The 12,829-nt window shown below is 37.8% G+C and overlaps 1 protein-coding gene across 1 annotated transcript; it reads left to right on the top strand.

Moving 5' to 3' along the window:
- The first annotated feature begins 6,466 nt into the window (after window positions 1–6,466).
- On the top strand, window positions 6,467–12,584 carry LOC144444669 (two pore potassium channel protein sup-9-like). The gene is made up of 2 exons (XM_078134174.1): window positions 6,467–6,844; window positions 7,981–12,584. The coding sequence occupies exons 1-2, from the start codon at window positions 6,562–6,564 to the stop codon at window positions 8,811–8,813; spliced, it is 1,116 nt and encodes a 371-aa protein (XP_077990300.1). The 5' UTR covers window positions 6,467–6,561; the 3' UTR covers window positions 8,814–12,584.
- Window positions 12,585–12,829: the final 245 nt, after the last annotated feature.

Raw genomic sequence — 12,829 nt, 5'->3', positions numbered from 1 at the left:
TAAACCCATTTGCGAGTACATGATACATGGCGTTGTATGGAGAGACGCGCGATGCATCTTGGAACCGGCAGTGGGTCTATTATGTAAATTGGAGAGTAATGAGGGAGTTTTGTCATTAGTTATAGAATGGTTAACTGAATGAATGTTTAATATTCATATATGATAATGATGGTCGTTGTCAATCATCGTGATCTCCAGCGTGAGGCTTGTATGATAACAGGAAAGAAATAGCCTAAGGGAAGTGTGGGCGTAGGTCAGTGAGGTAGTCTCTTATGGCAACAAACAAACAAACAAACAAACAAACAAACAAACAAACAAACAAACAAGCAGACAGACAGACCGACAGACAGACAAACAAACGGACAGACAAACAAACAAATAGACAGACAGACAGACAGACAGGCAGGCAGACAGACAGACAGACAGACAGACAGACAGACAGACTGAGTCAGCTTTTTATGGCCAATTAGCAAACAAACGAACAGACAGACAAAGTCATTAACAATAAAAAAAATAACGACATTCGAAGAAATTGTATTTTATATTAGGCCATTAAACATAACATGAAAGTGACACGAGAATAATTATGTATCTGACCACCCACCCACTCATCCATCCATCCATCCATCCGTCCGTCCATCCGTCAGTCAGTCAGTCAGTCAGTCAGTCAGTCAGTCAGAATGTGAAGGATGTTAACTTTGTAACACATGGTTAATGGAAAGAGTGTAGTCATGTGCACTCGTATATAGAACATTACAACACACAGCAGTATAAGTATAGATAGTGGCATATTGTCATTTGTATGTATTGCAGTACATGATGATATACTCGTATCTAGAAATACGCCAATAAAATTAGCAAAACACTACCCCATGTACTTAGTTGATCACTTGTATGTATGCAGTGATCACATGACCACGTTCTGTATTTCATCATAAACCGTGTGATTGACGTGTGTTAACGGCGTGTTATTTATAGTAGTTATTATGTGTAATAAATGCAGACGTGAGTTCTGACGGCGGATTCAATTTAAGCCAACAATGGAGAGAATTACGGACCCAGCGCTTTCATTTTCGATTGTGTCGGTTCATTTATAAAGATGAAGTAGGCTTTCAGATTCATGACGATGTTTTTTTGCATTGATATCTAAGTGAAAATGATTCAAAAGAAATTGTGTGAAAGAAAACGTCAAATTCAGCGTGTAATCGTTCACATTCACGAAGAACGGGCTTCTAAAGAGAACGTCTTATCTAAAAAAAAAATTAAAAAAAAAACCCGTCACATGCAAAACTATCCAAATTAAAGAGCCGCGTGAAGACATGATGTTTTTGCTCATTTACTCACGGCATCATTTCTGTTTATTATATAATATAGTACATTGTATGTATTTTCAACCTGAATGGCTTTTCGAGATAAATATAAAAACAAAGCAATTATATTAATTGCCCCCCCCCCGCAGGAATAACTAGTCACGTGAACGTCAAATTGCAGTTCAACTCAATAGCGACATTGTGAGTGCAATGCCAAGAAATGCGAATAAAGTGTTTCATGCAAGAACTTTGGCGGGAAATGACAAGGGTTAACGATGTGATTATCCCATATATAATTATCATTATCAAATCTGACGGGAACTTGAAAAATTCTGACGTAATAAACTAAAAGTATAATTCTTCGAAAAAAAGATAAATCTACCTTATTTTTTATTTCATGGTTTTTATTGACAACTTCAATCTGAGTGAGTATTACACAAACCCATCTACTTAATTTGGCGGGAAATTGTCTATTTCTGACGAGTGTCATCGTTTTTGGAATTATTTGCTTTTTAAAATTCAATTTGAAATCTACCCGATAAATTGGGTAATTCCGTCACGTGACTATTGAAAGTACACATTGTATGATTGTATACCGACACTAATCAGAAATTGGCGGGAAAGACGGGCCTTTCATTTTAGTTTTCGTTAGCATATAACAATGGCAAAAGCTGGGTTTATACTTTTGTACTTAGATAAACCTTCGATTAGACTATTTGAGCATTATGTCGATGCATGCATTCTATGCCACTATTCAACTATCACCTTTGTATTGTTAGAAGCGTCTATTGCATAATAGAGATTTCTTGGACATTTTCACCGCGTTTGATATATGACGTCATCATCGGTTCTAAGTTATATATCTTAATACCAGGGTTGGGGTCAGTCACCTACAAGTGATGGCTTCAGTAAGTAGGACAGTGTGAGTAGCTTTTAAACATGCTGCAAAAATTACGCCAAGAAACGTATACACTCAGCTTGTGCACCTTTAATGAATAAATAAAACAGATAAAATACAGTAACCTGGTGATTAGTGTTTTCTTTACCGTTATGGTTGCCTATAGTATCCAATTACAATGTTATGACCACCAGTGAGTAGTTGATATTATTAGCGATAAAATAAATGTATAAGTGATACGGACTGTATCTTGCAGCGAATATCCATTAAACTCTGTTTTGAAGATAACGATGACAGAGCAACAAAAAATGAGAAAAATGATTCGATATTAGAAGATAAGCTGTAGTCGTTACTCGACGATTAGGTGAAGGGCATTAGGTCACAACCACAGTGTGCGTAAATACCAGTAATGTAAATTGAAGGAGAGAGACTGTTGGCTAGAGTTATAGGGTGGGTCCGTAGTGGAAGGAGGATGAGAGTGCGAGCGGGGGCTGATCTGAGGGAGGGAGGGAGGGAGAGAAAGAGAGAGAGAGAGAGAGAGAGAGAGAGAGAGAGAGAGAGAGAGAGAGAGAGAGAGAGAGAGAGAGAGAGAGAGAGAGAGAGAGAGAGAGAGAGAGAGAGAGAGAGAGAGAGAGAGAGAGAGAGAGAGAGAGAGGGAGGGAGGGAGGGAGGGAGGGAGGGAGGGAGGGAGGGAGAGAGAGAGAGAGAGAGAGAGAGAGAGAGAGAGAGAGAGAGAGAGAGAGAGAGAGAGAGAGAGAGAGAGAGAGAGAGAGAGAGAGAGAGAGAGAGAGATGGAGGGAGGGAGAGAGAGGCTTGCACGGACGTGTAATATTGTTTACTTGTTGATCTTCGCACTCAGCTGATAGATCAAGTAACTGCACTCGAATCACTCTCACATCTCATGTACCGACTCAACTTCTTTACCGGATGGATCACTACTTGAACTTTAGGATCTGTATGCCAATAGAATTTCAAGCATGTAACCACACGTAGTAGTAGTACCTGCGCATGCAATATGCAGAAACATTATAAGTTTACAGCTGTAGCGAAATTAATTATCTATAGATATCGTTTGAAAAGAGGTGCAAGTTAATAATCAGAGATTCACAACTCCGTAACCTCTGATCACTACTTGCAAATGATAGAAAAGTCTCATACTCGGGTCCCTCTCATACACAGAAACTTCAGTTCCGAGTTCGCGAGGAGTACGCTTCTGTAATTTTCCGATAAAATAAACCCTTCTCCCCGCTTTATTAATAAGAGATACGATCAACTTGTAAAGAGTGAATATTGTAAGACGAATTTATGACTTCTTGATCAGCTTTTCAAAAAATAAAGACCAGGATAACGTATACTCTCAAAATAATGACATGTAAAAAAATTACATCTTTATTTAAATTAATTTATAGTTATTTAAAGTACACATCTCCATTTTCTGTCAGAGTCATGAAGCAATCCTAAATTCTGCTAAACATCCAAAAATCTTGCCCAAAAATCATGAAAACAAGAAATTTCGTCACGAGCGACTTGATCCGAGTTAAGTCGACATGTCGATGTTCTATTTTCGGTTTCACAAATTCCATTGGTATGGCACTACTCGAGTAAGACATGAATTTTGTGATTTTAAGTGAAGCACTAGTCTATCTACTAGACCTCGGATGTTCTTCCGATACAATACGACACACGACTGAACATCGCTATCGAGGATGGAACATACAGGCCCTCATTGCGAACTTCGTTCGCTTATAGTATCGAAAGAAAGTCCGAACGTCTAGCAGCAAGACTTGTGAAGCACTAGAGAATGAGAAATCTCACGTAATTGTGGTATTTGGGAAACGTGTGGAGGAATTCTTTTGTCTGAGGTATAACATACCTTATGCGCTGCCTATGCGTTCACAATAGACGTAAAGAGCTACTAGGTATATACTGCGGCATCCTTTTGTTTCTGCGTATTTCTTACAAAGTCACCTCTAATAGGCTTACTTTGTTCTGATCATCTACATTGTGAAGTGCCGTGAGAACAACAAAAAAGCACTGCTTTAGGCTCAGACCACTAAAAGAGTGTCTGAGTTTATGGCTGGGAAGGACCCTTGACTACGACGACATTTGGAATGTTTTATTTTTGAACAAAATGTAGAACCCATGGATCATTTCGACATAATTTACGAATCGTACGACGAAAATCATGGCGTTTAAACATATTTATCATTTAATACGAAAATTCATCGTCGGCAAAGGAAATTGTATGGTTTCCCGCCTTCTAGCGCAGACGACAATTTTTGCTCAAAAACGTCACGATTTTGGTGCAATCATGGAGGTATAAGGGGAGATACCTCCATGTTACAATTAACATCATATTCATAGACAGCAGTTTTGGTATTCACCATTTCCCAAAAAACTGATTCATATAAAGTACAGCACCGTAAACGGTTTATGGTGACATATACATTGTGGGTAGAATCATAAAGCCGCGCCATTTCGTCTGACGGTCTGTGACGAAAGACATTTTAGATTTATGAAATATGGTGAAATTGAAAATGGCACTGCTAACATTTCAACCGTCAGTAACATCTGGTACATCAGTACTGACAAATTAATGCTGTTTAAATGATACATGATGCTATCCGAAAAAATGATTAATTTTTCAGTCTTTTTTGTCAAATACTTGTAGAATAATATAGTTGAAATGATGAAACGACGGTTATGGAAATATTACTTCCCTGTATTGTCTATCACGGTACAATCATGGGTGTATTAGGGAGTTCCACAGATTAATTAATTAATTAATTAATTAATTAATTAATTAATTAATTAATCAAATTACTTATCAAAAAACCGTCTAAAGTTGAATCCACAAAATGAACGAAAGTGAGGTTAAACATGTAAACATTTAGTCTCCGTCACGAGCCTTCGAGCTTCACCCATCGCCGCCACTGACGAGAAGACACTCGCATCTACTTGAAACTTGGTGTCATTATCTGTTTGTAATACAGCGGCTGGAGATGTCATGGTTACTCACACCAACCTCAAAGAGCAAAGCATAATTTATAAAACGGAAAAAAAACACGGGGAGCCCAGGAACCGTGTAACAGTTACAAATAAATACATAAACAAGCAAACGAAGGAAGGAATGAAGGAGGGAACATACGAGCACACAAACAAACAAGCAAACACCCCCGACCCACACACACAAACAAACAAACAAACAAACAAACAAACAAACAAACAAACAAACAAACAAACAAACAAACTAAAAAACAAATATAATATGCATGGCTGAATGAATGTAAATATTTTAAACTCATTGACAACTTGATATAGGCCTCCATGAACAATGAACGCAATGCATGTACGGGCTTGTATAATATTGACATACTATAATTCTATATTTCTCTATATATACTTATCCATGGTGTTTGGATAAGCAATTAATACATTTAGAAACATGGTATATTACTTCATTAGTATACAGGCCTGTATATACATACATACATGTATGTAGATAGTTAGCCGTGAGTTTGAAATAATATTTTCATATGCCTGTGTCTATTTGTTTGTTGTTTATTCACGGTTCCTGGGCTGCATTTCCTTTTATTCAGAGCCTCTATGTGGCCTTGATATTGGAATTCCATGTTTTCCCTTTTTCCTGTTTCGGTTAATTAATTTCCCCGGGATGCACTCACACTGCTTCTCAGACCCCATGAAGATTGTGTGTAATTTGTTTATTGGAGGGCACTGGCCGCTTTAAAGTAGGTCGATCGAACAACCAAGGTCAGCTCTCTGTGTGTCTTATTTGCATATTTACAGTTAGTGTACTCATCACATTGTATGTATGAGTATTGATTCATTATTAGTGTTGTTGCTATTGTTATTGTTATTATTATCATCATTATTTATTTATTTTTCACAAAATACGCCATCTGCGTCTTCATCGTGTATTACTATGACAACGAAAGAAGTGTTAAATGTTGTGTTATTCCAGTAGGAACAATTATCGTCCGCATGAAAATTGAACGATCTGAATTACATGGTACCGTTTCTTGTTTTTTTTTTCTCCTTAGATTTGATCAACTAGGTATATCCACAAAGTACAACAGATCTTCATTAATTCAGTGAAGCCAGTCACCGTTGCTGAAATTTTGTTTCCAGTTTTACGCCAGCTGGCGGTCGTCCTTTTACTACATATTTGCATATTCATCAGACTGCGTGGTGCTTTGACGATTTTGGGGCAGTGTTGCGCATTGCCAGGCGAGGAACAGTGAAAGCCGGAGTACAGTACGACTGTGGACTAAAAGGTGCTGTTCGCAGTATGGCGTGAAATTTGGGAAATTCTCCTTCAGATCAGGAAACATAATGAAGAAGCAGAACGTTCGGACCCTATCTCTTATTGTGTGTGAGTTCACCTATCTCCTTATCGGCGCGGCGGTGTTCGACGCTCTGGAATCGGACGCTGAGGAAAAAGATAAAGCCTTCTATAAAGCGTTGTCGGAAGAGTACAAGCACAAATTCAACATGACCGATCAAGACTACGAGGATTTTTCAAAGACGATTATAAAATTGGTACCACATACGGCAGGAGTACAGTGGAAATTCGCAGGGTCATTTTATTTCGCAGTAACAGTCATTACAACCATCGGTAAATACTGTATTCTGTTTTTATTATATTCAGTCTGTGCTTGCCATGTAGTACTATTAGCTAGTCGACAAGCGTATTGTTGCGCCCGGTCTTTTAAAATGCAATTCCGTTCGCTAGCAGACTCATCTTTAGTGCCAGACGTTTCATATAATTGTAGCGCTGTGCAATATCTGTACATACATACACACCCGACCACTGTAGGACGTCAGTGTGGTGTGATATAACACAAACCGTACTCGTTCACGAGTCACTGTTTTATTTACGATGACAGAGGACACTACCTAGTACTAGTATCCAGTGTATTCTTTCAAACAGTGCCACCGTTCTATGCCCTCGGTCTCCGCTACGGTGACCCAACTCAACTCGCTTTTATTCTATTCCACATTGTATGTATACACATCGTAAAAAATGGCGTAACGGACTCCCCTATTTGAAATGCAAAATAACCACGTTTTTTTCTTCTTTAAGTAGCCAAGCGTCTGTTTTAATAACGTTCTTTCAAAGTGTTTGTGTGTAGTAACACTTAATTTAAATATCCCCATACCATTAACAGCCTTGGGGTTATACTGTAATACTCACGGCCACCGACGTACGTATGTGACATCACACTCAGCGACTCACAATTTATTTATTTCATTTCGGCAAAGTGTTGTTTTGATATAGCGTAGAACACTTCTCAAGTATGTATTTTGCGAACACCACAAGGATTCTTCTCTCTAGCCTCGAACAAACGCCGACGTTTTGTAGTGCTTCTGATCTATCACCGGTGATGTTATAGCTGTTTCAATAATCCGATATTATGATATTCTAATGTGCCATATTTTTCTAGTTCAGCAATCATTTTACTCTCACACATATTCATACACATGATAGACAGTACAATTAGATATGTGATAAATTGACACATGTTACATGGCGTACATACTAAATATATTTATGATATATATATATATATATATATATATATATATATATATATATATATATATATATATATATACATATATACATATCACATACATATATGAAACGAGGTGATCACCTTCGAATGATCAAATGGATACAATGGCAAAATTAATGTTTTATTAATATGTTTCGTTCTAATTTCTTTTCTCTCCACTATATCACACCTTAAGGATACGGACATACCGCTCCGTTAACAATTGGAGGTAAAATCTTCTGTATGGGATACGCTCTAATCGGGATACCCCTCAGCCTTGTTATGTTCCAGAGCATCGGCGAGAGGCTCAACGTTTTCACCGCTTACGGTTTAAAACATATCAAAAAGTGTTTAGGATTTCGGAACACGGAGGTGTCGCACACGAACCTGGTTGTTGTGGGAGCTTTTAACGTGACTGTCATCACTGTTGCCGGGGCGTTTGCATTCACCAAATTTGAAGGTTGGACATTCATGAATTCTTATTATTACATATTTATAACGTTGACTACAATAGGGTTTGGCGACTACGTCGCACTACAGGGACCCGATGCCCTTCAAGAGAGACCTGAGTACGTCGCATTCAGCCTCATGTACATACTTGTGGGATTAACTGTAGTGGGTGCCTCGCTGAATTTGTTAGTGCTGAGACTTCTAACTCTGAATACAGAGGACGAACGACGAGAGCAACAAGCTCAGAGAGAAGCAGAACTCGCAAGAGCGAATCAATTCACAGACTTTCACGGGAACAGTATTGAGGCACACCATATAGATATTACGGATATATCAACACAGTATCATAGTCCACACTCTGGGCCTTACCCAGATTTTAAAAGCGCTATTTCATCGGTATGTCCATGTTCGTGTTTGGGAAGACGGAAAAATTGTACATATTCGAAGGCGGGAGCACCAAAATATCCGGGTAATTCACTGCCTCTCCAGCCCATAAATGATATTTATAACGGGTTTTCGGACGAACATAATACCTTTCTTACGTATCAAGCACTCAACAGGAAAAGGGCATCGATCTAACTTGCCGAAGTTTGTGCCTGCGCTCATTACCCTCGGATACCAGGACACATTTATTGTGTACTCGTCGAGACCTCTATAATAATAATACATCTCAAATATTTAATAACTCTTCAGTTCACCCGGAACAACTCTCCAACATAAAGTGCAAATGCAAGAAAGGCTTCTTCGTGACACCCTCGCACTCTAACAGTATCCATTGTTGAGTAAGAATGTTCGAACAAACGGAAGGACGTTTGTTTTCAGTTCTCAACTCACCTACAGGTATTCTTCCCAAGGTATTGTGTCAATTTTCTTCATATACAAGCTATACAAGTGTGTAAGGACGAAGGAAAAGAGTGCAATATATGCTACAATGTAGCGTCAGAATTGCCACAAATACTCAGCATCATTGACATTAAAAATACATCTCGAAATTTTCATCACTTTATACAAAAACATTGACTTTGTCAAATCGACGCCCTTAAACATTTGTTCACTTCAGTCTACATTTTAAGAATTTTTTTCTTTTTATATAAGAACAACCACGGAAAGAAAGTACCTTGAAGATCGTCTTTTCTTGAATTTGTAACGATTTTTCCCAGTGGGTGTTATGCAATACTTCTTAAGCCAAACTTATTCTTATCGCTTTGTGGTTGGTAGTATTAGAAAGTACATTATACATTTTAGATAAAGGAATATTCAGAATTGCTGCAGTAGACATAGTAAAAAATAACCTTTTAATGTATAGACTGTAGACCCTTACACATTTAATATTCCTATAACACAATTGAAGCGTTCCTAATGGTATAGATTTATTTAATCTTTCATTCATCCATCCATCCATTCATTCATTCATTCATTCATTCATTCAAACATTCATTCATTCATTCATTCATTCATTCAATTACGTCACGTGTAGGAGGCCATACAATTTGACCGTACACCCTTGTGGCCAAACCATATACAAGTGGTTTCCTCTTTCGACAGAGCCAGCAATATGACACCAGAAAAAAAAATCATCACCATTTTGTATGTTTATAAAGTGTTATAATGTCCGAAAAATATTGGATATATCGCCAGCCTTTTGTAAATACCTTTCGTAATTTATTGATGTAAGTTTCTACAGTTTCACTTTATCTTGCAAATGTTTCACCCAACAACAGACAGTAATAGTTTACGATTTTAAGGGGGTTCTTAGGCAGAATTCATTGTAGTTATTATCACAAGTTGGTTTTACTAGTACCACCAACATTTCTCCAGTAAAGCCCCAACTGCTTTGAGAAATATTTCCACTATCTTGCATCCGCGTAGAAATGCTCGTTGACATGCAATACGTACACGCTGTCATTGGGCTATCGTCACGTCTCGGTTGATACAGGACCTTCTTGTGCTAAAAATAACCCGCATTTAACCCAAATGCAGACATCACTTTATTATTGCCTACACGCGAGGGTTATTTTCCTCCAAATTGTAAAACCTCGCCATTTGTATATGCATCAATACGGATCTCGAAAATATTGATGTTTATATTGTTTTGGTAACAACTGCCGACGTCTAACAACAGTGCTTTAGTACCAGCACGATGAGACCGTGTAGTGTACCCATAAAATCCTGTTATGTGAGCCACTGACATATGTTTGCCCTCGGATATTTTTAGCTTGGCGAAATCCTCGTCTAGAATAACCTCATTTAGTTACACGTTTACTACTACTAATATGATGGTGGATTGTAAACGGGGTCGTTCCTTTTGGCAAAATATTTAAATCGTTCCAACGCCTTCAAATCTCTTGGTAGCCCCTCCCCCTTCCCCATAGACACAGCCCGAAGAATGATCCATGTTCCCCCGCCCGTGCGTCAGTGTTAGTCTGTATATCCATATCTCTGACACCCACAACAAACAAACCTGGCACAAATTTCAAACTTTATGGATGTATATGGACATCACTTTATTTAGCAGCGATAAAAATAAGTTTCGACTATAACATGGAGTTGAAAACGCAAAAACACCATTACCATGCAAGTATTTACACCCATATTACCAGAGACTGGCTTTCTTGTAAGACCGGTTCACTCTGGCACTGACCTCCATCTTTAAGATCAAATAGGAAGTACACAATAACTGTTATAATAAAGTTTTCAGTGAGACACTGTCAGATGAATTTCACCTTCAAAAACCAAGTAGTAATTTGTGATTTGGGCGTGTATACCTATGTTATGAGGTGAACTTCTGTTCGGAAACTTACTCTTGATTCTGTCCTTTGATTAATATGGTGAAATAGTAATTTGCTAAGAGAAAAATAGTTATATTTCACAACCAAGGTAATTTGCTAAATAAATTTGAATTATTTTTTCACCAAGACATCATTCAAGTGTCGACACCCATTTGGGATCAAATAAACCTCACTTTATGGTATTAATTTACATTTCTATGAAATATTAAGGACTTACATTGAATGCAGGCGTTGGAACTATTGTATCATGTTTTACATGTAAACACAAATTAGCAAGACATAAGCGTTGGGGGCTATGTCTTCAAACATGGAATATTTGTCGAATTGAGTAATCAGTGTAAAGATGGTCACCGCACTATGTCCCGCCTCTCCTCCCAGTTGGGAATAGGAAGTCACTAAGGCCCCTACGGTTGGGAATCAGAAGTACCAATCTTAATTAAAAATGCACATTTTTGAATAATTAATATTCGATGCCGCGACTTTATTTAATTATATTACCACTAGGCCACTGTTGTGTTATGTCGGATTCTAAACCGGAAATACGTCATCGTTGTATTTTGACGACCATCACACGGCCCGGTCAGCCATCGCGAATTTCAAAGCTTGTATTAAAGCATACAGCAAAGTACGGTTGTAACGCAAATCTATTTGCCCGTAAGATATCGGAAAAAGACGGGTCACTTTTTACCCAGATATATTTAATACAGTTCACTACCTGATACTTGCAGAGTAAGAATTATAGTAGCACCAATTCCAATCCAGATATTGCCACAGTATTTGTACAAAAAAAACAAACAAAGAAACGAGCCCAATTTACTTTTGGATTTTTTATTTATTTACCTGTACCTGCTAAGTACAGGGAAACTTGCGGAGGTTAACAGATATTTTATTTATTTGTGGCTCGGTTTAATCGAGATAGTATTCCGTTAGGTTTAATATACTTTTTGGATACACCTCATACATTATGATGGCTTGTCCAGTGCTATTCGCTCGCTTCTTTTCTACTGTAACGTTATCTCGCCCCAAGCTTCCGATGAAATAAAATATTACACCCGATAACGTTACAATTTCAGTTATCATCGAAGCTTTAAACAATCAACATGTTTCTTCGTTGGGGCAGAGGGGTTAATCGAGCATGCGCAGTTGTCACCAGTAACTGTGCTCGATCAAATAACGACCAAATCCGCTGTAGTGAAATCTTCAACCCTGTAGATGTATTTTATTACAATATTTCGTTCCAGGAATTTCTCAGATATCCAAAATTGAGTTTTATTTTCTCCGACGTAAACAGTCGATATGTGCAAACAATTTTTGCAAGTGAATGTGTTTGTTATTTTTTATTTCTACATTTTTGACAGATTTATTGTACACGTCACAGATGTGAATTTTGTTATGTTCGGAGGCAGATGTAAACATTTTGATATTTCCAAGTTTTCTCATTCCCATGTCACGTGACTAAGTCTTATATGGTGTATGTTTAACATTTCATTTTACATTACTGGGAGCAATGGAACTTATGCTGGCTTCAAGTTTTGTACGGAATAAAAAACGGTTTAAAAAGCTCCAACACATATGACGTTTTCATTATATTCTATCGTCTTTGTAGATTTTGGCGGCAATACTGCTGTTTCAGGGGTGAAAGCGTGTGTGTACTTTTGAGAACTTGTTCTGTCGTCTGTGAAAAAAATCGCAAATTTTCAATGCTATAATCCTTTTACACACTGAATTAACTTGTTGACAACAACTTTGCTGATCGTAGATGAATGTTCGTGCGTACATACGATTTCTAATTCTGTCGTCTGCGAA

This window comes from Glandiceps talaboti, chromosome 13 (assembly GCF_964340395.1).
Source record: "Glandiceps talaboti chromosome 13, keGlaTala1.1, whole genome shotgun sequence".
Lineage (NCBI taxonomy): Eukaryota > Metazoa > Hemichordata > Enteropneusta > Spengelidae > Glandiceps > Glandiceps talaboti.
Note: the sequence above shows the minus strand (reverse complement) of the source record. Positions and strands in the feature narration are given on the sequence as shown.

Excerpts from the sequence above, each read along its gene's own strand:
- LOC144444669 (XM_078134174.1), top strand. The coding sequence starts at position 6,562 with ATGAAGAAGCAGAACGTTCGGACCCTATCTCTTATTGTGTGTGAGTTC. Across the intron at positions 6,845-7,980 it reads AACAGTCATTACAACCATCG|GATACGGACATACCGCTCCG; the intron begins GTAAATACTGTA and ends TCACACCTTAAG.